Below are 25162 nucleotides of genomic sequence, written 5' to 3'. Positions count from 1 at the left end.
AGTAGAGCGAGTGAAAAACGAGAATAAAATAATGGAGCCCGCAATACTACATTAAGCGTCGAATTCATGAACGAATTAAAACGGTAATTAGATTCCCGATCACGAACGATTCAAGTGCTGATGAGCGTACATTCCAATTAATCGAAGCTAGTTTTGAGTCACTCGTCCGCTGCCGGGTAGATTGTCGGTATCAGCTCAGTAGTTATTAGCAGAATCAGTAACGTTTATCGGATGGATGTCACTTCATCGTGATTATCAACACCTCGAACGCGTACTTAGCGGTGTATTAATAGTGAACACATTAACTGGAATCACGATGAATATTGATGGCGTTAACTTGTTGACTGAATCATTTGAGAAAGTGGCTTAGAGCGATTGCTTCATTGGACGAGGGGTTGGGGCTGGCACGTCGCTGTTTCCAGAATCGAATTCTTGTGCAGCAATCACCGAAGGGAATTCGCGATTTTTCCAAGCGCTTCTACCTTAATCCGAGATGAGTCGGCATCCCCTTCACGAATCCAATTCATCCTCAAAGAACCCTCCTTCTGTGATCTACTCGAGGGTTTATTATTGCATCAGAACTACACTCAGAAAGGAATCTGCTGATTCGACAGAATTTTTGTTGGATGAAAAAATCGTGGCGAGAAAAAATCAAATTTTTCAACTCAAGACGAATTGCTGACTTCAACGAACATTTTTCACTAGGACTAAAACGACCCTGAATCAACGAAACGATTATTCGGTCCAACAATACATTTTGTCGGATCGACGAGGTTCTTTTGTCAGTGGCTCGAGTTACGCCCCAGCGCACTTAGTGAGCTCGATTCTTTACAAAATTTCCTGAAGTTTCTCTTCATCAACAGAAATGCATTGCGCAGAAGACACGAAGCAACGTGCAAGATGAAAAATAGTCATTTTGAAATCGTCGTTCGGCTTACCTCTTCCCAGACGAGCTGTTTGCTGACTCCCGGTCGTAAGTTCATAATTTTCAATTCTACAGCTTTCAGGACACCGTCCTGAGTGAACTCGACGTTTGGCTTCCCTTGATCACCTTCGACCGATACATTTTTCAAGTATCTGCCGTTAAAAAATCAAAAATACGTTTAATCGACAGATTTTACCATCCAAAATTAATAATGAATAATAATTTATCATTGCACGTAGGAATGAAAATAAAAGATTGATAAATTTTGAAAAATTTTATAACAGACAGAGCGATATTAATCTTCTTCAGATTGAGCAGGATTTTTTACATTTGCTGGTCGATCCTCGTCTTTTCATTGTGCAAATTTTGTTAAAAAACAATATTTCTATTAAACACTGAATGCTCAACTCTGAGGGTTGAGTAATCATAGTTTCGATGAAATTTTTCTGTCAAATTCACGATTTTTGTGAATTTACTATCTTTGGATTACTGACAGAATAATAATTATTCTGAAATTCTCTAGAATCTACAATTCCCAGAGATTAAATCTGCAAGAACACAAAACAAAATTGCCTCAGTCCAATGGTCAATATTAACGAATTGAGGTTTACTTGAAAAATCGATCTCCCGTGTTCCAACGTGACTCGCCAATACCCTCGCAGCTAAGAGCGGTGTGTAACGTATGATTATCATTTTTCGGATCATTTACAAAGTCCTCGACACCGTAGGCATAAACCTTTATCGCGGTTGCAATCTCATTCACAAGGCTGGCGGTGCTCGTATCAAAGTGAACACCTGAAAAGAAACAACAACGGTGTGGATGATGGTGGCGGTGGAAAGGCTTAAGAATAATGCACGGATAAAAAGATTAAACCGTCCGGGTATTACAAAAGTATAGCAGCCGAGTGTGTCCAAGCTATTACGGGGTAAAGATTTAACACCGCGAGGCGAGAGCTTTAAGAGCTTTCGATGTGGATTTTCTAGCTTCGGGAAACTCATTGTTGAATAATGTATAATGGAGCTTCGGTCCGTGACGATAATAGCAATTTTTCCAGCCTCCAATGAAGAAGTCCTGTCCCCAGCTTTATTACACACTTGGCCACTAATTTTTTTTCATTCATAAAATCCTTTATATTTTTACCCCATCGCTTTATCGCTTGATACAAAACGTTTTAGATTGCTTAAGAAAGTGGTAAATTAGAAAAATTGACGATTATTAATCACGCCGAGCCTCCAATGCGTAGAAAATCTCGTTTAATATCCTGTCGGCATTTGAATCCAGAAAAAAATCAAGCCCGTGTGCGCATGGAAAACTTATTGAAGTCAGGGGGAAGCGGTTAGGGGGTTAGGGGGAAATTCCGATGGAATTAAAATGAAAAAATGAGGCCGCTCGTGGGGGAGTCGCTGGGGAAATGCGGTGAAATAATCAACCCTCGAAGCACTTGAAACATAATCCGTCACGGAAATCAATCACAGCAGAAAATTGCTGATTCCTGACCGAATTCTGGTGACTATCGGCGAATAATAGCTCAACGAATAATGGAAGAAATCTCGGCGTAAGGAAGTGTTTTCACTCCAATGACAATGAGGGAATTAAAATTTAACGAACAATGAATACTACTCGGGGTAAAGATAACCGTTGACACTGCAAAACTTTTGTGTTTTGAGGTTCATTCGTTGAAAGCGGGGCTCAAACTTCGTCGAATCGAAACGACAATAATTTTTTTTTGTTCATCGCGTTATCCGACAATGCCGTCGTTTTTCTCAACTCCATCAATTTTCCACTTTTTTAATACCTTTTACTCGACTATCTGGCTGAATAACTCATGCTTCAAGAACTGCACTCTCCAGGCCTTTGGGAATCGTGAACTCACGCGATAGCGGACAAAAAAGCGTGCCACAAATTTAGGTCTTGCCCGCAAAATAAATCTTCCAGCCCTTGAAACACGTGTGAAATGGCAATTTTTTAAACTTCACCGCACTCACGCTCGATAAGGGTGTTCCATTGGAAAAAGCTCGGACGAGAGAAACACTGTGGGGCTTGGTGAAAAAAATACAGAATTCGAAAAAAGGTTCAATCGATTATCGGGCATCCGCTTCGAAAAAAAGCGTTTACCGGCATTCAAACGTGCAAAAATAATAGAAAACTAACATATTTTAACTTTGTAACTGGAAGGAATCGCCGATACACAAGGAAAATAGATTTTACCTAACATTCCAACTGGAAATTGATTCGGTGTTTGGAGATTTTCGATGACGCTTTGGGTAACGACCCAAACGTAATTTTCACCAGTGATTTTATATTCTCTGGCATCCGACAGGATTTGCGAGGCTTCCTCCCGCGTCGAGTAGAGGAGCATGACCCTTGATTCGCTGTTGACAAGTTCGACGAGATCGTCCTTTTTAGTGACGAGAACAGCATTCAGTATGGTGAATTTGAACGTGTCCTGCATGTCGGATATTCTTTCTCGAACAGCCTGTATAAAATCATCGTGTCCGGCTATCTGTGACGTAACGATGCTGAATTGGTGCCATTTGTAACGCTCGAGTATGCTCAACATTGCGGCTGTTTGGTGCTCCAGTGAAGGTGCCAGTTGCAGCTGCAAACTGCTCTGCGACGCCCTCTGTTCGATGTTACAAAGTTATATCAGGGCACGATGATGAGTCAGGTGACGTCGTTGACCATGCATTTTTATGACGATTAGAAGCGATTATTTTTCAGTTTAAATCACTTTCATTGTCATTTTCTCAAATTGAATTTGACTTATTTTTTTACGAGTTACATTTACAGGGAAATCTATTGATACTGTTAATGAATTCAACGAGAAAAAAGCTGCCTGATCCTACCCTTTCGAGCCCCGAATTGTCAGCATTCCACGCAATCACAGGAATTCCAAGATAACCAGCCAGCTGAAGAAAATACTGTGCGCTGGCTGTGCTACGACCATACTGCTCGTAGTTCATGAGGTAGATTATCGCCGAAACATTGACAGTTAGAAAATGATCGCAGAGGGAATCGAGTATGTCTGAAACAAGAAAATGTAAAAACGACAAATTAGCTGATTTTTTGTAGGCGATTCAACAACGTTACGTTCAAATTGAAAAAGTCATGGGTACGAGTTGTCATGGGTACGTGGAAGGATGTTGAGTTTTCAGCTATAAAAATGAGTCATTCGTGGCTTATTCAAAAGTGTTGATGCAGAAGTCTTTTTTCCCCAAAAATTATTTTTTGCATAAAGATTTTCATTAGAATTCAAAATTATGTTGATCCTTCGCGAAATTTGAGTCAATTTTAATGGAACTTATAAATCCTAAAAACGAATATAATTCTTGTGAAATCAATGTCTCTCGTATAACGTTTTATTTTATGCAGGTTTATATATGAAAATTACATATGAAGATATCAAATGAAATGCTCTTGATCTTGGGATTGGCTCGCAGGAAAAAAGGTTTTTCCTCACTCTTATCCCTTTATCTTCCTCATCTTTTTCTATGCCTGCGTTAAAGCCACGTATATCGCAAGCTTTGCTTTGTTTCGAATAAATCCAGGTCAAGTAAAAAATATGTGAGTGGGATTCAGAGGGACGAAAGGGTGCGTTGGGTGGGATTGAAGACGCTGGCGGTTTGAAGATTAGACGCTCGTGAATTACTGGCGATTCATTCTGGAGTCGCCTGAATTGATGGTGGAGGACGACAAATCTGGCAAACGTGGCCCATTATGATGGCAGAAGATAAAAACTGAGGGGAAAGACTTATGAGCTAAATATTTCAGGACTCCGGTCAGGTGATATTTTTTATCTTTAATCTATTTATACAGATTTATGTGACAATGAACGTCTGCTACAATGTGACTGGTTTATTCATTATATCGTGAAGCACGAAATTTTCAAAACTACGAAAAAATGATTTTGAGACAAAATTTCTGACTTATAACTTTCAACTCATTTCCTCTTCGTTACTTTGTTTCGAGAAACTGGCGATTTTATGTCGAGGGGGAATCGTTTTCCCGGTCTGAAAATCGGTCGCCTTTACTGCTCGCACAATCGAGAACAAAATGGGATTAAATTTTACAGTCGCTAATAGGAAAAAAATGGAGAATACGACGGTCGAGTAGCATTTATTTTTCAAATTACTCTTGTTCATTCTCCTGAAGCATTTGGCAAAATACATTTCAGTGGATGAAAAATAACGAGAATTTTATTATTTGAGGACGATTTCAAAATTGGTTTGAAACGCAGTGATCTCAAAAAGCTTTTGTAGCAGTGCTTTTATGAATATATTAAACATACGAACGGGCTTAACGTCGAATCGTGTCCTACATTACGTGAGGTGTACGAACAAATGGAAATGAAAACAAAACAGTTATTCGTACGCGTCATTCAAATTCATTAGAGCATCAAATGACGAGTGATGGGAATCGAGCACAATTTTGCTACTCTCGAATTGATCAACTCTGCTCAGCGCAAGCTTCGAAAAGGCTGGCGTGTGTAATTAAACAGATCGTTCAATAACGGATCAACTTAACCTCGCGTTCTTGTATTCCGAGGGCTCTTTTTATCAGGCAATATCTACATATCGTATCAACAGATCGGTTTAGAACGAATTCAGTTGAAAGGGTGATCAATCGAAGCAACGTATCGTCGGAAGCACGACTTGTTGCACTCCCATATGAACATTTTCCTATTTTGCATCTTAAGGTAGATCATGCCCGAAGGAACGTATCACTCTAAATTCTAAATTAATGTCGGAGTGATTAATTCGATATTGTAAATACGTTTTTTCAACTTATCTTTTGGCAAATGAAATTACAAGCCATTAATTAATCGGGGAACCATCTCTGACTGAACCCGAAATTTCATTCGTCCCTGACTAAAATACTGTAGTTTTTTTTTATGTAAAAAATCGCTTTAGAGAGCACAAAGGAAAATGGATCAAGAAACAAATATTAATAAAAATGTTTTTGACAGCAATGGGCCAAGCCAAGAAGAAACAAAATGCCGAAATAAGCAAATGTGAGATTGCTCATTTGACCAATTTCGTTCAATCTTTTCAATCTCGGATTTTTGTTTCCAACCTTCGTTATATACTTCATTGTTATTGTGTACTTTTTCATAAACTTCGTAAGAAGTGTTCATTCGTTAAATGAAAAAATAAACGTTTTTTCGCACATAGTCCCTGTAACCCTGTGTATTTTTTTTCCATATTTAAACACGATTATCTCAATAACCAGTAAGACGAACCCTTTAAAATTTGATATGCACGTCAGTCGACTACCCATTTTTAAGCTCTGTGTAAATTTCAAGACTTCCTTAGAAAAATCGTATCGTGCGCATGACTATCTTAAATGACCACAATTTCAATTGAATATTCAAAGAGCAATATGCTAATTTAACGGGAATTCTAGTAACTCCAAATCGCTTTCTTATTGCACGAACAATTTGTCAAATAAATTACTTATTCCAGAGATTTTCTAGCACACTCAGCAACGAACGGCGCGGGTCTCGTTGTCGCCTGATTACGCGACAAGTGTTTACGACGAATAGAGTGTTTCGAATTTTACGACGTGGCCACACGATGACGAGTCAACATGCAATTTCCTACCCTACTCCGGAAGATACTGAAAGTCCTTTAGCATTGTCCCATCTGGTTCCATACGGGCGATCCATTGTTGGGGGCAACTAAGTGTGTCACTGCACGTGCTACTCTATTCAACGTCTGAAAGCTCTTTCAAAAGCGGCCGAGACAACGGCTAGACAGCGCGATCTGAAAAATCGATTTAAATGTATAGCAGCCCCGGGAATTCCCGCCGCCGTTTTTATCTTCCATCCGTTTTGCTGGCTTCTCCTTATACGATGCAAGTTTTGGAATAATACGCAGCAAATGCAGGACAATTTTTTTCGTCTGATCGAAAGTTGCTCAAATGCAAAAAGTCGATTGGAAAAAACCTGCTGATGGGCACAAGCTTTAAAAAGATGCTCGAGGAATCGAACCGCTCCAGCCAGAAGGATAAAAACTTTCTCATTTGTCAACACCGCCCACCTCCATTTACAGATATCCGTCATACAGATCTGTGTATGCTGAGAGAATTTTAAAGTAAAAATTACTGTCACAGAGACAGTAACTTAACTGCTGTTAAATTTTGTAATATAAAAAGATTTCATTTCTATGAAAACTTGTACTTTGAACTGAAAAAATTTGGAGTCAGTTGTCTTTGATTTTCTATTGCTGTAGCGCTCACTTGCGCTTTTCAATTCTCTTCTCTCGTGCCTAAATCGAAATATCTACAAAGTAAGTTGAGAAGCATCGAGAGCAATAAAAACAGAAGAGGTTGAGAACGACTTCACGCATTGTATTTTTTACCTGTCGGACTCGGCGTGAGCCGCATCAGTTTGTGCGTCACATTATGAGGTGTGAAACGATATTTCGACAAAAATGATAATTTCGGTTGTCCTCTTCCCTTATGAAGATTGCTAACGGCTGTTTTGATAGCTTTCGTGTATTCTCTCGTGCCAAAATTCGTGTGAGGAACTATGACTCCGATCGATAAACTCGGCAGTGAATCATTTCCCGCTGGTATGTCTTGAATAGTGTTCAAAGATGACGATCTCCATACGTAAGTTCTCGCGAAAAAAAGACCACCGAAAAACTGTACGAAGCACAATGAGAATTTCATTTCTTTTGTTGTTTTTAAACTTTTTAATATATTTTTTTTTTTTTTTTTAATATCAATTCGACGAAGGCACTCGTGTATTCATTTTTTTGGCACTCGCGAAAAATTATTTTTTTTCTCCTTTTCTATTTACATCTTCAAGTTTTTGATTATCGTTTGGTATTTACAGTGTCATTTTAATACTGTCATTTTTGCTTCTATTGAGGATTCCGGAAGACGGTGAACACTTTGGTTGATGGCACGGTTTATAGGCCACACTGTTCGTCCAGAAAATTTTCATTTGCGTTGGTTAACGACGGTTCATAGACGTCGACGCTGCGTTTCTACTAAGGCTGTTCAATGGCAAAACTTTACGGAAATTTCGAAAAAAAATATGTCGCGCAGAAAAATCCAACAAATCGATTAAAAAAAAAAAATAGTTCTACCGTATAGTTTTGCAGATATTGCAAGTTAAAGTTCTATAGTTTTTCCATCTGAACACATAGTAATCGTCGAACAAAAAATGTGTATCGAAATAACTCGAGAACGGTTCTTACGATTTTGATTTTGAAAAACACAGTGTTAGAGTATCTTCTGAAGAAAAAATTAAAAAAAAAATCATGATGTACCGTCCAGTTTTTGAGAAAAAAATTATTGTAATAAAAATCGTATGAGAATTTGAGTCGGAGAATTTCAAGGTTCGTGACGTGGCAACGCTGTCGCGTGAGACGAGCCACGATTATGGCTATACTTTAGGACGCTGCGCTCATCTCAGACAGCTGCTTGTGTACAGTATTGTCAACCATATTTTTTTTACTGATCATTAGCGATAATTTCAATTATTTTTGGAACACATCTCGCAGCCATTAATGTTCACACAGGAAGGGGGCCGCGCCCTATTTTTCATACGGCACTTAGCTATGGAACTACCTTAAACGCTTCATTTTATAATACGACTAAAATCGATTATTCCTTCGAGCGGTATAAGCTGTGCTTACGGACAAGTTGCAACTACATGGGAGTGAATAATAACAACGAGAAATGCAAGAAAAATCATGCCAACAATGAATCAATGAAACATAAATCGTAGTTTCTACATTTTTCAAGATTATTTGAATTATTGGATTATTGATCCATTAACCTTAAATGATAACACTCAGACGATACTTAAAGTGCTCGCTCGAAGCCCATTCATTGAACGTGTTAAGGCAATCCTCAGAGGGATAAAACTGCTCGCATGCTCAAGTCGATAATATCGTGAGGGAACATTTGTTCGCATTTTTCGAACTTCCCACGACGATTCATCGAGCCAAATGGTTGGAAATGAGAAAGTGAGAAAAATGTGTGAGAGAATGAGGCCTGAATAAAGAGTTTCGGAGAATAACATGAAGTTTTCACCTCGCATTCGAAGCAGACGAAAGAGATGAGCGTGGGCGGCAGCGAAAATACTCGATCGATCATCTACCTATCGATAATTTCGTACGTGTCGCGATCGAGTCAAGCCCCCCTCCGGGCTATCTCAGAAGCAATTATTATTGGGATTTTGATGCTTGAGAGCGCGTAATCCCCGGTTGATTGGTAATTACGACGAAGAGCGCGCGGGCTCGGCAAAACTATGAGGTTCGAAAATTTCTCACACTCTTCGAGCTTCTCCTACCTTCTTTCGTTACATCAGCACAATCTCCTTCCAACGGATCGACACCTCTAGGGCTTGTTGGACTAAAAAAGCTGATTAATAAAACTTTGCTTAAGCAGGCAAAGCTTCGGTGAACGATTAAGTTCAATTATATTCACAAGATTAGCAAAAACGAAGCCACAGGAAATTTCTACGCAGCATTTATAAAACTTTTATCTACAACAACAAAAAAAAGATTTTTTTCCAACGTTGGATTCTGAATCTGATCTAGTCAAAAATCTATAAAAATGTAGTGTTTGTAAAACAAAGGCTGGGAATTAGCAATAAAGTTCGTTGCTTTCCTCTGTTAAGGTGGAAGGGTACGACATAGCGAAAAAGAGAGATTTTAATGCAAATTGGTAGATACGATGGAAAGTGTGTAAACTATTTGCTCGCGAAATTTTAACGGGTTAAGTTTTAAGAAAATTGAATTAGTTTTTTAGATTGGATCTTATGGAAAAGCGTAAAGAAACGCAAAGAAATATTGAAAAGATACTGTTAAAAAAACCACTTTTTGATTAAACGAATGCTAGTATATGAACCAACTGTCAAAATAACTCTCGGGAAATTTGCAGTGATTTCACCGTACCGTTGATCTGCAATGTGCGAAAAATATAAAAGAAGAAGCTTTTTTTCGCCAAAACTAGGAACATTATCGTAGAAATAGTAATTTCTTTATCAAAAAATACACAACAGTCATTTTTTCATGTAAATTGAAAAGCAGAAACTAAATTCACGTGCAGTTGGTAAGACGAGAGGCTATTCATGTTGAAGCATACTGCGAATTATTTGCACCCCACTAAATTCATTTTTTTTTCGTCGAGAGATTGTACGAGCATCGACAACGTCCCATCAATCATAGTCCACTCTGAAATAACATTTTTAAAGCTATTATCATTCAAATCGATTTGAAAAAAGAAAAAACTTCTATATCGAGTAGATTTTAAAAATGTATGTGGACGTCGAGTACCGAAGTGTCTCGATGATCTATTCGGGGTGAATGGAAGACATGAATAATTCTCAATTGAGTGCTCTGTGAATTTTTCATGCAGGGTACGATGGTCCAGGTATCGATGATCCTTGAAAAACGATGTGTTAAATCCGTTGAAAAAAATCTTCCGATCTCCCACCTTCCAATATTTCACCCCACGTTCGACCTTCCTATATTCGTTCCTCATTCACTATGTAGCTGTTCTCTTAAATCACTGCTTCCCCTCGTATCTCTCACTCATACAGTTATAAGTATGAGTGTACTCTTATTTTCGATTCCTTTCGTTATATTTCTATCGATTTCTGATGCCCTCCAAGGTGGAGCGTACTCGGAAGACTCATTCATTGTTCACACAAAACCTTACTTGCACTTTTCCCCCATTCCATTTATTTCAGACGAAAGCAAAGTTCCCCGGATCTTAACTCGCCTTCATTTAATTACTGCACATCACAAGATCGAACGGGCAGTAATTCAGACGTCAGGTTTTCATTAATGTGTACATATAAATAGACAGATTCAAGCTAATTTGAAAATCGGAGATGAAACCATCACGACTAGAAACTCGTGTCGGCTGCTTTCCATTTCATTTTCCAATTATCGATAACAATCGAAACATTGGCAATGTACTTTTGATCCTGCACGAGAAAACTCCATTTGAACACTCTGTATAGAAAAATAATATGAAACACGCATCGCGAGGGAACTTTGGCGCAATCGGCTGATTGCGGAAAGCCTTTTTAAGATTAAATTTCTTGACAGGAGTGTAGCATGAATCGAGCAAACTTTTGACAGCTACTATTGCACTTTGAGGGGAAAAATATTTATGATTTATGGTTGAAAGTAAACGTGAGCAAATTCCAAGTTGATCGAGCATGCGTGCGATCATAAAAACTGTAGCGAATCGCTCAACTGGAGACTCTCGTCTACAGGGAATTTGTTGGTCTGTTTGGAACTTCGAACAACTTGAATGAGCAGTCGGAATAATTTTTTGGAATTATCTCTGTCGCAACATCGATTGCCTTTTATTGCTTCATGGTCAGTTTATCCCTCAAGGAATTTATTTTGCAACGTCGGATTTTAAGCACAAAACAATGCTTCGAAACTAGCTTATGAATTGCCGTGATATGAGAACACGAAACGTCACAATTTTGTCTCGGAGATGATGAGGAATTCTGCAATAATTATTTCACGGTACAGCATCCCGTATTAAGGTATTTCTTTCGCATGACCGTATTTTTTCGTACCGTAAACTAGGACACTCGAAATTTGGACTGATTCCTGATCTCTGAGAAAGTCACGGTTATAGGAGAAGCTTCTGCTTCTGTCATTTTTCCGACTTCTATCGTTAATATCTTTTTTAAGCATTCGGTAGCCCTGCATTTTAGTCTTTGCTATGGCATTCCTTAAATTTTTTTCGATCTGTGAGATAGTTTGTATAAAGTATTTATAGATTTATTCAATACAAATGTAGTGATGATGGAATCCCCACAAGCTTCCGTAGAAATTTTACGATTTTTGAAGTTTTAATTCTTTATTAAATATTCGATAGCCTGACCGGAAATTTCGCCAAACTATTCGCATGCAATTTTACGTTACTGTAATTTAAAATCAGTTATTTGTAGAATATTTGGGTTGAAGGAATACCTTAATAGTGCTTCCATATTCTCTTTGCCAAATTTCCTAACACGAGAATATCTAACTCGGTCTTTTTTCCGTTTATAACCTTCCCTCGGGACTTTTAACACCTCTTGACTCTCTCACCTCACTCTCCTCGCACCCTTTTTTTCCGTCTCGATTCAGGCTACGCCCTCTTCATTACTCGCGAAGCGACGACTCCAAGAGACTCGTCACTTCGAGTTTAACGGGTTTTCTTTTTTTCTTACTTCGCGTCTTCTGTTTTTAATATCATGGAGCAGCAAACTTCTCTTAACGTTCCTTCCCACCCCGAATTCTTTTTTATTACTCAGTTTAAAACTGCAATCTACGTCACATTCGTCGGCCATCCTATGTCGTCCTCCGCGCGTAGCTGCCTACAAATTAGATCATAACTGGGAGAACGAGTGATTGTGTGGCAAATTTTTACAAGCTCCAATTACACGTTCCACAGGAAAAAGAAACTACAGAATCTTCCAAAAAATCCTTGTCCTTGGTGTATCCAAAATATTGTTTCTTCTCAATCGGTTTATTTTTTTGTTGATTTTTTAATCAAAGTCATTCCGAAACGACTCGTTGATCGCTGCGATAATTTTTCAATATTTCGCGTTCATTGAAGTTTGACATTTGCGAGAAACTTGCTCGGGAAAATTTACTTCAAAATATTCAGATTTCTCTTTAAGGGGGGACCCGCTTCAGAAAGTAAAAAAAATCGATGGTTTCGGGATTGCTTTTGGATAGACGGAAATAACTCGCCATTGCGAATTTTTCAATATAGTTTCAAGGATATTTATACTTAAAGTCTGATTGTCGGAGTTTCTCAGCTGTATACAATGTGGAGATCGTAATTATTGTCTGCAACAAAAATTCCAAATTTTTTTTCCATTTTCATATATTTTCCTTCCATATGAACCTATAAAAACTCAAGAGAATTGCGAAATTCTAGATTTTTAGCGAGTTTGAAATAAACGCTTTTAAAGAAGAAGAATATCAATTCAACGTGCTGTAAATATAGAATTTCGCAATTTTTTCGGGTTTTAATAGGTTCATATAGGAGGAAAATATATGGAAATGAAAAAAAAATTGGATTTTTTTTCGCAGACAATAATTATGATCTCCACATTATTGTACGCAGCTTCGAAATTTCGACGATCCGACCTTGCGCATAAACCGTGTACAAATTAGTATATTTATCACATTGAAAAAACGTTTTTGTACTCTTAATATATCCTTGAAACTATACCGAAAAGTTCGCTATGGTGAGTTGTTTCTGTCAATTCAAAAACATTCCCGAAAACAATCGATTTTTAAAAGTTTTTACAGCAGGGCTCCCCTAATGAAATTTTGACTCGAACCATTTATTTAAAGGCTAAATCAGCATAAAGTAGAATCTACTGATGAAGATTTAATTGAGTAAAACTAAATTTAGCTCATTTTTTGACCTTCGTTCTCCCAAAATGAACCATTATCTAGTTGAATTTCAAAGTGTTTTTATTTCTCGTAGCTAAATCTCCATCAACCCTTGACAAAAGTAAAAAGCTGGTCAGTCAACGATAATTTAGAATGTCGGATACTCGTTCGAACTATAGATGTTCAACTTGCTAGAGGTGAATCGTTTAAGCTGCCATCTGTCACGCCTTATTTCGGGGCTCTACAAAATAATTTCATTTCCATCCTGACAAAGAACTTCAGGCGTCCCGCACGGTTAGGTTGTCTACGTCGAGTTTGACGCACTGTTTCATCAGGCAAATAGAGTTCATTATGTTGCCGAATTAAAGCGAGGATTCTGTGCACGAAATCCTCTCGGAGAGAATGCAACGCTCGACTACCAGGACTCTGCGAACTGAATTCGGTTTCTCGCGAGAGTGAGTCCTCGTGACGCGATGCTGGTAGACAAACTCCATCCCTGAACGAACTTTGTTACTAAACTTCCTCTTGAAATGAACAAAAAAACTGCTGTCTTTAAGATTAGTTCTCGGCATGTTGCTGAGGTTTGTTCCTTCCTCTTGCCCATTCGATCGAAAAACCGTCGAGAATGTCAACTTACTTGTTTTGATAAAGTTGTTCGGAAATGCTGGAAAGCTTCCTTCATCATAAAAGCTACGAGCTCTCGCTTCGTCCATATTTTTTTCTCTATAAGAACAATTTAAAATGTCAATATTGGGGACTGCTTTCGACAGTGATAAGCTCAACTGCTCGTTACTTTCCAGCTCCGACTGTCCAAGGCACTTGAGCAATGTGAATACCAATTATCAGATAACCTACACGATTCAAAGAACGTGGACAGAAAAATGTTGAAACAGCTGTTCAGTCATAGAGTTCTGAAGATATTTTTAAACGAAGAATAAAGAAATTGCTTCAAAAGAATAGAATGGCGATATGATTGGATCAACAGGATGCGAGTGGCGCAATCAATGAATCTCTATTTCCTCTGAAAATTACTTGTAAAGCAATGCTATTTATGATTAGTTTTGAGTGGAATGGAGCAGTTGCCATCTCCGACTGACGTTGGAGAGATACGAAAATACAGAGCTGTGCATATACGGAGATGGAAAAACTGATTGACAGATATTCCAATTCTGGATATGCATGCATATTAGAAATCGATAGACCTGATTTATGATGCGGTGAACATCGTAAGTGTAGATGTAACGATTGACGAGCATACGAAGTCACTGGGTACAGATGAGCAATCCTTAACATATGCATAAAAGCATTTTTGTTTCTTGAATATTTGAAAATAGAAAACGATTAAAATCAAGTGAACGCAGTACGATATCAGCCTTTCGACAGTTTAAGCTTTTTATAGACTTTCCATTATAGCAATCTCGAAATCTGAGTCTCAGTCTTGTTTCTTCATGCATTTTGGACTTGCGAGAAATTGGAAGGAATTAGGTTGACGGTTTCATGTGACTGATGAAGTGTGTGACACACTGCCAAACGTTTTTCAGAAATGGGACCGAATTTCAATCTTCACTGTTTGACTCGATGCCACTTTTTGAAGTTTCTTTTGTGAAAACGAGAATTTGTCAGGGAGCATAAGAGAATTTAATGAAAAACTGGAATATTAACAAACATGTAAATGCTGCAATCTCAGTAATTGCACAATTATATAAAGATAGCCCTAGTCACCTGGATTGAAAGGCGAGCTGAGAATCAGGTCCAGTGGCAGAACGATTGTAGACGGTTCGTGAACACAGCGATTTATGGAGTTACCTGAAGCCACTGAGACTAAAAACTCGTTGGTAGAGGCTCAAAGCTACATGCGGCTAATTAAAGCTTTCAATCACGAAGTCACACGACTGGAGGCTTCACTTTGAAAGCTCTGAAACTCAGCTTTGAAATTTGGTATAACAGAACAGAAATCACGATCAAAGAAACAATGAAAATTTTCATCAGAGTTCAAAACTTGAATCCGTTATTCGATTGATTCAAATTTGATTTCACATCGAATGATTTCATTTTTTATTCACAAGATTTCCATCAATTCTCAACGAAATATTGAAATGAGACACTCGCAGAAATGGAATTTCCGTAAACGAATCACAGTTCACAATGGTCATTCAATTCTTCATCAAATCCTGGGACATGAACATATCACATTCATTATTTATCTCAAACTCATTTGTGACTCTCAACCTAATCGAATCAAAAGGTTGAGAGTCACGATGCAGACGAGTGTCTATGGCGTTATCTTTATGCTCGAATTAGAAACCACGTGAAATCCTGGACCAGGAGCTGGAACTATCAGTCCCAGATCCCGGATATCCGCAACTGGCAAACGAAAGCAGGAGAAATGCGAAGTCTCCCTTGACGATAATTCTCATCTATGTAACACCACATGGACATTTGAATCCTATCGATGTGCTGAACCAAATCACCCGATGTTTACTATCCAAAAGGCAGCAGCGAATAGAAAGCTTTTGTAACAAGAATGGATATTTGGTGTTTGACTATTTGGAAAGTAGCAAATGTTCATACATGGACTACAAATGTTGGACTACCATGGGGCTTCTAAGTCTTACGATAACTATTCAGTTTGTCTTGAATAGCATTGTACGTTACGTATACATTGGACAACGTGCATTCCCATGAGTTCTATTTATTCAGCATAAATCAATTGGAACAGATAATGTTCATTTACAGAAGCTTTTGAAATGAAATCATGCATCATAATTAATAACCATTGGAGTTGTTGACACTCGATGATCTTTTTCTCATGTAGGAACACGAGCAACGCATCGTTTGTTGGAAATTTAATGTTCGGATGCAGCGAACGGTGTTGAGACAAATAAGCATGGACAGTCAAAACGAACAGACCCACGTCATCGGTTGAGGTTGTGCAGTGGATGATGAAGAGGAAGCGGAGAAATCAGAAGGAACAGTTGGTCTAATTCCAATTTCAATCCCGAGCTCATTCAGATGATCACCTATCAGGGAATGTTTGCTGTTGGATTCGTATTTGTAAATAGGGCATCCTGGTACAGCACGAGTGGAAAATGCCGTGGGGTTACGAAATAGAGTTACCAGTTTCCCTGAGATTTTTTTCATCGAATCATCTCCATGCGCCCTTTTCCAATCACAATCTCATCGGCCTGTCGTTGCTTGGAAGCTGCTAAGGAACTTTCAATCACGGCACACCGTACCATTAACTCATGGCCAAGAATTTATTGGATCATTTGATTCGTGAAGATAAAAAGTTCTCCCTGCTCCTTAAAAAGGGCCATCCGGAGCCCTTCGAAGATACGCGACTTCTCCATCACTCAATAATAAATCAAAGCTATTGTCTGAATAAAAGAGACACAAGAATAAAATATTGAAGCGCGTTTCAGCCTGAGAGATGCGACCCTTTTTGCCCGCCTCAAAAGGGTCTTTTGCTAGAGATGTTTTACGCCGAGCCATCAAACTCGACTTTGACACAGCTTCGCACTACATCTTCGACGATTTTATTCCAGCAGCCCTAACATCTTCCACATACTACGTCATAATTCAACTCCGAAGCTGACAGTTTGCGGACACCGTTTAGTCGCAATCAATACGAGACTTTGCAAAAATATTCATCAATGGGGTTTCAGGCTTCGAGGTCACTTTCTTACTGCGGAGCTTTCTTGATGTCCAAACGTCAAATGAGCACTAATTTCATTGGCTCCAACTATCAGAATGGCTTCCTGGATGTTTTTTCTTCCGAATTCCCAACGTCCAATCAATGCAACAATTTTTTCATTGATGAATCATTGTTTTAGTTATTCTACGCAGATGTCCAATGAAAATATTAAGTCTCGTAAGATTTCCTGAAAATTAGCTTTCCTTTTTGAGCAAACTTAAGTTCCTGGAAGTTTCTATCCGAATATTAGGCAAAAATGGGACACAATCGAAGGGGTGGAATCGAACGTTGAGAAAAAGGACGAAGGGGAGAAAGCACGTGGAGGTTGCGTCATCCCACTCCGGAGGGAAAATCGATGCTCGCCAAAAGTTTTCCTTTCACTCGACATAACTTTCGTATTCGTCTTGCTTTACGAGGCGTTCTATATGAAATCGTTGAGCTCTTTTCCAGGACAAAGACAGCGTTGAATTCACATGGACAAACCAATTAATAATACCTCCGATTCTCTATTGAGAATTCTGGAATCTCGCGAACGTGATTCAAGAGCTCAGTGCTCAGTCCATGAGTTGGAAGTGATTTGGTTTAGGGTTCTCCAATCGAAAATTCAACTGCATCGTTCTTGAAAACGTTTTAATTTCAAAAAGACAAATCCATTGAGTTGATCCCATTTGAAACGATAAAAAATTTCAATTTTCGTTGATTCCTAGCCAAAATCAACTTTGGTAAAAAAAAGACTAAACTCGAAAAATCTAGAATATCTAAAAGTCGTATTTATGCAAGTTTCGACGAATAGAATCATCCGATTCTGCCATCTCTAATTGCGTCTCCATTTGTCAAACGTACGATTTGCTCTGCGTCGCTAACATAAAAAACAGAAGCCACATCATGTACAGCTTGGGCTTCCGGAAAAGCTTCTGGCATGAAGAGAGCCAACAAAGCCGAGAACACTGAAACAACAGAAGGAAAATGCGGTCTTAGAATCGGATAGCGAGACCCTCGACTCAACGGGAGACATAGCGCTCGGAACAATATAGTGGGCATAGAGAGAAAAGTAAGAAAAATGAGAGAAGAAAGAGCGAGAAATAGTGAAAGCAGTAGCACGAGGGAGGAAAAGATGGAACACAGACATAAAGCAAAAAAAACTCAGTCTGCCAGCCACACCCTGGTTGTACAAGAAAGGGGATGATTATACGCTGCGTTTGGATATTCACAAATAAATGAAAACATTCAAATGTCTCGAGCTTGGGTTTCTTGATATCGTTTGTTTGTTTTTACTTTAATGACACTCGAATGAAGGCTAAATTCCAAATGGTCATTTCGAAAGTAAGTTATCGACACTTAAAAAGTCAGAAATGAATAAAAAATAAGTGTGCAAATCGATTTAATTTTCTTATACGATACAAATGAATAACCGAATCCACAAAAATCTTCTTCAGTGAAAATAGCAAATAAATACAATATTCATAAGTTCTAAAAACCAGAATAATCCATTTCCAGTTTCAACATTGATTGGTCGAATGCTTTCATCCTTTATTCATCATATTGAATGAGATCAAATAATTTGTTTATTTTTCTTTTATTTATGCATTTATTTATTTTTTCATCTTTTTCATTTATTTTTTATCGTATTTTTTGTCATTTATTATTTATATTTACTGATTAATACAAATGTATTTTATACTTTAATTTTATTAACGAACTTTATTACGAATAACAGATCGAGCAATAATTGGGAAGATTTTATATAACAACCTCGTTCGTAGATTTCTGCGATATTAAATAATGCATCCATAAATTATCTTCCATCCATTTGATAAATCGTTATAGCGAACGAAATATAGAGTCTGAGAGAGCATTTTAATTGTACCACTCGATTTGAAATTCGAACAACGTTCTACGAGTCGTTCCCCTTCATCGTTTTGGTTAATAAATCAGCACATGTAACTGAACCGTCAAAACCTTCATTCTTCTTTACTGTTTTTATCACAATTAATCAATTTAATATTTCAGTGAAACCTGAAGCAGTGGAATAAAAATTTATGAGAAAATACCACTGTAAAAGCCACCCAACAGCAGTGTCCTATACACAAGTTGAAAAAGTCACATGTTCTCGTGAAAAAATTATCAATTTCGAACGTTCGTGCACTTTTATATACGATTGAACTTCAACAATTATTTGTACCTTCATACTCATGCTTGGTTAATTTTCGACTTCATGGAATTTAGATGAATATTCACCGCAATGAGAAAACAATTCCAGGCAAAAAACATTAATAACAAACCATCCGATGGGTAAATAGCATTCAACATTTACTTTCATTCAATGTAATAATTATTTGCACAGTATTCATTCAAGTGAAGAGATTTTTTAATTATTAGCGAGCTTTTTTTATTAGCATACCAATGGTTTCGAGTTGCATTTAGAACTATGCTAGTCTTTCGACAAAGCTATACAGCATGCTCACGAAATATCAATTTCAACTGATTTCTTGTGATGAGGAGTTTAGAAAAACCTATTGAAATAAATATACTTGCACAGCTTGTTTTCCGCTCGAGAGACAATAAAAGAAGTGTAGAATAAAAGCAAGAAAATTCATTGAAAGTGTACCAAAATCGTTAATATATTTCTTCACCGATCACTCGAACGAGCCACAAATCTAAGATGAGCCCAGAATAAATCTTAGGCCAGATCAAGATAAACGAAGGAATGAGATATCTCAGATAGAGAAGATTCACAATGATGGGAGAAAAAAAATAATCCAAGAGTCGACGAAAGCTACGTTTAGGTCTAGATTTCGTCGAGTTACCAAAACAGTCTGCAGTAACACGTTTCACTTTCACTTTTCACTCTCACTGTGACTACACGACAAAAAAACGTGAAGAAAGGTTGGTTTTGCAGGTTAAACAAAAACGTTTCGTAGAAATAATATTCAGGGTAAAAAGTGAAGAGGGTAAAGAGGAAGAAGAAAAAGATGATTGACGAATAGTCGATCACATTGCAATTCTGGTTTGACAATTCATGTACCACGCCATCGTGGATCCGTCAACTTCATCCCTCCCCCCACTACTCTACACTTTCACAAGCGCGCCAAAGTCAAAATGAAAATGCTCAAGTGCGGCCACTGTTAAATCAGTTTTACTTGACAGCAGGACATCGTTCCTCGGTCCTAAACCAATTGTGACATTCCGCAGCCTGACTGATCCGAGCTTCAAATTCAATGCGATAAAACACGCGCGCCAATTTAACGCGAGCTTTTTTTAGCCACTACGCGTCTCGTGTGCGAGTCGTGGAGGCAGACACCGCCCAGCTGGCAAGATTCCCGGGTGTGCAGACGCGTAAAACCACCCCCTCTCTCAATTTCGCGGTCAGAGGGGGACTAAAGCGTTTTGGAGAGCGCAAGCGCTCCCAAACGTGTCCATAGCAACCCCTCCGCGTTTTCGTCTAAGCTAATACTTACGACTGAGGGTGAGAGTAAGTTTAAGAGTGAAACCAGAGAAGACGAATCGGGGGTTGGAAGGGGGGTGAGAATTGAAGGTTGCAGTTTGAGAGTTCGAGAGAAATGAAGCGGCCGCCGAGGGCATGTCACTAGGAGTGTGCTTCGTCAGCGTGTTTGATGAGCATCTGGAACAGGACGCAAACTTACTGGAGAGGATAAAACGGTAACCTGTTTTTTGCACTTTCTTATCAAATATTTTACGTTTTTACAACCAAAAGAAAAGTCCCTCCTGTTAGAAGTTGGCATTGATCCACAGACACGGGCCAACGGTTTTATGACTTTTACTCCAACGTCGAAGTTTTTCAAGATTCACAGTCGAGAGAAATTCTTTTTAACCCTACACCTCATGTGCCTTTTTTCATGCCCTCAACCTCATGACCAGGGTTTGAACGCACCCCACTCTTTTTCTGCTTATAAATCCGGTCCTACGATGCTAAACTGACTTTATCCTACACCATTTTCTTCGTTTTTTTTATAACGAAATGAATGATGTACGATAAAACTAATTTCAATTGAATTTATATATAAAAAAATCCGTCGATAATCAGTCGATAATGTCGCTTGTTAGGACGGGAGCGTAGTTTGAAGTTCGCGTGGGGTGTGCTCACACCCCAGTCATGCGTTCTAGGGTTAATGCTATTTTTTCTGGTCCATTGATTGTTCATCGAATTCCCGATGTTTTTGCCTTAAAAACATTCTGATGCTTCATTGCTCCTGATCAAATCTCACTCACCTTTTTCTGTGACTATGAAATTTTGATGAATTTATTCATATGTCATCGATAAAGAATTTTTTTTTCTTTACAACGGCTCCATATAATTCATGATGCATTTATGTAACTTCGTAAACTTTTATCAGGTGGGTAGGTCAAATAACCAAATTGCAGAACGGTCGATATTTCGAAATTCTTTAAATTGTAATATCAGACTGGGGAAAAATGAGTAATTCGAAATTGTTATTTCCGATCCACTATTTAGCAGGTTACGCGCTGAACCGAATATTGCTACTTTGAATATTCATATTTACTCGAAAATATATACTTCGATAACGAACCATACGAATGTAAAAAGGTCTTATTTTCGAATTCAAAATGGAGAGTAATTGCCTTATAAGCAGACCAAAATATAGAGTTGCAAAAAATCGAAAGTGAATTTTTCGAACCTATAAAACTTAGTAATGCAGAATAGCGTTGGCCCTAAAAGATAAAAATCAAAAAATGGCGATGTTGAAATTAGAGATTGCCAGTCTGAGTAAGTGAGTGAGTGAGACGTGTGTATTTTGAGCTCTGCTGCGATTATTTATTTTGATCGGTAGACTTTCTAACGTTCCGTTGTTTTGACAGTTCGACTTTTTGGTGTTTCAGTATTTCAACTTCAGTAATATTTAGTCTTTCGTTATTATATTTTCGAAATTATAAATATTCATAGTATAGCAGATTGCATTAATTTATAAATCCAAAGAGTGATAGTCGAATTTTCGGAAAAACGAAAATTTAGTCGTTCTATGGGCGATTGATACATTCTATCTGTCTCCATATTATCATTCGATGTTTATAAACTCGAGATTTTGGCTCTTCAAAATTTTAGTCATTCTAACATTTTATGCCCACCTTTAGTCCCTGAATGAAGGATACGATGAACTTTGTTTTCGAAAAATTCTCGCTTCGACCACTGATAGCACAAAATTTTGTCTCGTTTCGTTGTCTTTGCCTCGTCTTATTCATTGTTTAACTTTTGATTCATGCTAGAATGTCATTTTATAATTGGGCTCCGGTGTTTCCTTCAATTAAGCCTCGTAGGAGGATCGTGACTGATGATGAAGATTATTGTGACTGGTATCTTGACACTTAGGTTTAGGATTCGGCCATTAAGTTTTCTTGCAGGGGATGAAAGTGTCATCGGTATGTTTGAAGTGAAATTCGAATGGGATTATATCGCACGTCGATTATTTACTGGGATCAATTAAAAACCAACTTCCTCTAATACGTCACGATTGCTCTAATGCCCTTCAAAAGATCGGAACAGGATAAATTGCATATTCTCAGGTGTTACGTTTCTTTCAATATAAAATAAGGTCTAACATTGAAAAAACTATGAGAGGAATTGGGAAACAAAAATAGCCCATAAACAATCATTCTTCAGCATCAGCGTACTCGAGTTTCAATAAAATTTGCCTTCTCAGGAAATTTTCTGAGACTGTTTAAGGAGAAACATCAGCTTAACGTTAAGTGAGGTTATGTAAATACGAATTTGATTGTTTTTATCTAAGTTATCTGGGTTATATAAATACCCTGTTTTCTTTGTTTGTACGGGATTAACCCCCAAAATACGTCTTTCTGTTTTTTTGAACAGGACAAAAAATATTTTTTATGATTTTTTTTAGATCTGATACGCATTTTTGAAAATAACTGTTTTTCAGTATTTTTTAGCAGTGTAAAATTAGACCCACGACTTGTGGAAATTTTTCCTGCTACATTTTCTTAATCTTCTTAACAACCTTAAAAAAAGGAGCAACAGCTTTAATTTCGTCTTTAAAAAAGTTACATCTGATTTTTTTCACAGTGTTATCGTATTTCCGCCAGAAAAATACTATTTTTAGAAAATACGGCCAAACTCGAAAATTTCGAAATTTATCAGAATCGTTATCGTTATCGGAAGTTTATCAGAATGTTTGTGCGGAATTTTTTTTCCATCATGTTTAGTCAAAACTCTGACGGTTGGAGTACTTTAAATCAGAAACTATGGGGTTCGGACCAAACTATGTAGAGAGGAAATCTTCTTTCTTTGAAGTTTTCGATCTATAAGAATTGGTACAAAATATTTTTCGAAATTTTTCAAAAATCAAAACTCGGAAAATCGACGTAACAATACAAAAAAAGTTATAAACAATTTATCGAAAACTTGAAAAAAAATATTTTCTTTCTAAAAACGCATCCTATGAGATTTCTTAAAACCAGGAAAAAACTTGTGGCTCGGACGGAATTGGACAACTTTAGAGCACATAGTAAAACTAGTTTTCAATTTTCAATTATGATAAAGAATATTAATCTAAACAACGTAATCATCAAACAAGCGTTATTTTTCCAATTGTCTGTCGTTAAAATCCATAATATGAACAACCAAAAAATGTCTTTTTTTGTTTCGACAATTACAAAATGTCCAACTAGCAGAGTTGTCGTTGTGTTAGGGCTGCTATACACCGACAAAAATATTGTGCAATATAACTGTATGTGTATGGGGCGCCTAAAATTTAAACTCTTTTAAACTTGGGCTCAATCATTGCGCAATGTTTTAATACCATCCCTACACGTTAAATAATATTGTGCGATACAAATATTGTGCAATATTATTGTAGGTGTGTAGGGGCCCTCATACATTCCTGGTGTTGCCAAACCGCACAAGTGCAATGGCGCCCTCTTGGTTATATGGGACACCATATAACCAAGCATAAATTTATGGTATCCCATACCCAGCATAAAAAAGCTCTTCTCATTACCTCTAGCAGACCTTTGGAAATCTATTATCCGACAGATAAACTTATCTGTTGTTCAGAATGCTAAATATCGGCCCCGAACGCCCGCCATGGCACAACTGGAAAATTGTCAAAAGTGTACGTGCACCGTGGGTTGCATTGGAAAATATGTTTGGAGATGCGGATGCTGGTTGGTTCAGCTGAGGCCATGTTCGACAGTCTCTTTTATGCCCCGTTCTGTTCAGTTCTCCCGTCGGTTTCTATCTGAGATGTGGGATATGCGAAGACGACTCATTAAGGAATTATTGTTAGAACAAATCGGACATTGGTACGATGAGTTCAAATGGAAATAAGAATAAAAAAAGATTTAGTATATAAGTCAATTTTTCTGAACCGATTGTTAACTACGAATTTCAGTTTATAATTTTGGCCTAAGATGAAGGGTATACTTTCAAAGAGTGGAAAAGTCGACTACGATCTAAAATTCAGTGGATAATAAATTTGTTTATTAGGAATCTTTTTATTATAAATAAAAATGTTTTACAATGATAAATGTGAAAAAAAGTAATAATTCGACTCTCGACATAAAATAAACGTGTTGAAAATCGAACATTCGAGTGTTGCTTTTTTTGATAAGAAATGAGAAAATTTGAAAAAAGATTAGGAAACATAGACGTGACTTAGCATACGAAAACACATAATTTGTATGAACCAAGAAGTAAAATCCAAGAACTCCAGTGAACAAAAAGCTGGAAACAAAATATCTTATGAAAAGTAATGTTAAACGAGCCGATATGACAAACGTTTTGAAAAAAGACCTTGGCCATTATCGTATTAACTATCGTAAAGACTTCGCAGAAAATATTTTAATCGGATGGAATAGTCACGCGCGATATAGATAGAGAATAAATATTCTTTGAGATTATTCAGAATATTCTCGAATTATATAATAGAAAAATGTCCACACGTGGCAATCAGTTTACCAGTGCAGATATTCGTGTTCGACTAATTTAGAAGGTTCTGGAACTCTACAGAAAATCATTTACTTCTAAAAACGGTTCTTGGCTAATTTCATGAACTTGCACAACATATTCTGAGAATTATAACTACAACATTTTTCTATTAGATGTTATTCACTGAAGGAACAAAGTTAGTCACGCTTTCGCGATATGATAGAATAAAGTCAGTAAGTTTCTG

The 25162-nt window shown here is 37.5% G+C and overlaps 1 protein-coding gene across 5 annotated transcripts in view; it reads right to left on the bottom strand.

The window, feature by feature from the left end:
- Nmdar2 (NMDA receptor 2) overlaps window positions 1-25162 on the bottom strand; it is a 188616-nt gene that overhangs the window by 29743 nt on the left and 133711 nt on the right. For 2 of the 5 annotated variants that reach the window (XM_043434106.1, XM_043434107.1), the window contains exons 4-7: window positions 3773-3951; window positions 3135-3549; window positions 1537-1720; window positions 939-1077 (exon numbers count right to left, since the gene is read on the bottom strand). In XM_043434106.1, the coding sequence (XP_043290041.1) occupies window positions 939-1077; window positions 1537-1720; window positions 3135-3549; window positions 3773-3951 (917 nt within the window). Of the gene's footprint in view, window positions 1-938; window positions 1078-1536; window positions 1721-3134; window positions 3550-3772; window positions 3952-7285; window positions 7928-15025; window positions 15092-19804; window positions 20143-25162 lie in introns of those variants that run through there. The other 3 variants (XM_043434108.1, XM_043434109.1, XM_043434110.1) reach the window with 3 other exon arrangements.

This window comes from Venturia canescens, chromosome 1 (genome assembly GCF_019457755.1).
Source record: "Venturia canescens isolate UGA chromosome 1, ASM1945775v1, whole genome shotgun sequence".
NCBI lineage: Eukaryota > Metazoa > Arthropoda > Insecta > Hymenoptera > Ichneumonidae > Venturia > Venturia canescens.
Note: the sequence above shows the minus strand (reverse complement) of the source record. Positions and strands in the feature narration are given on the sequence as shown.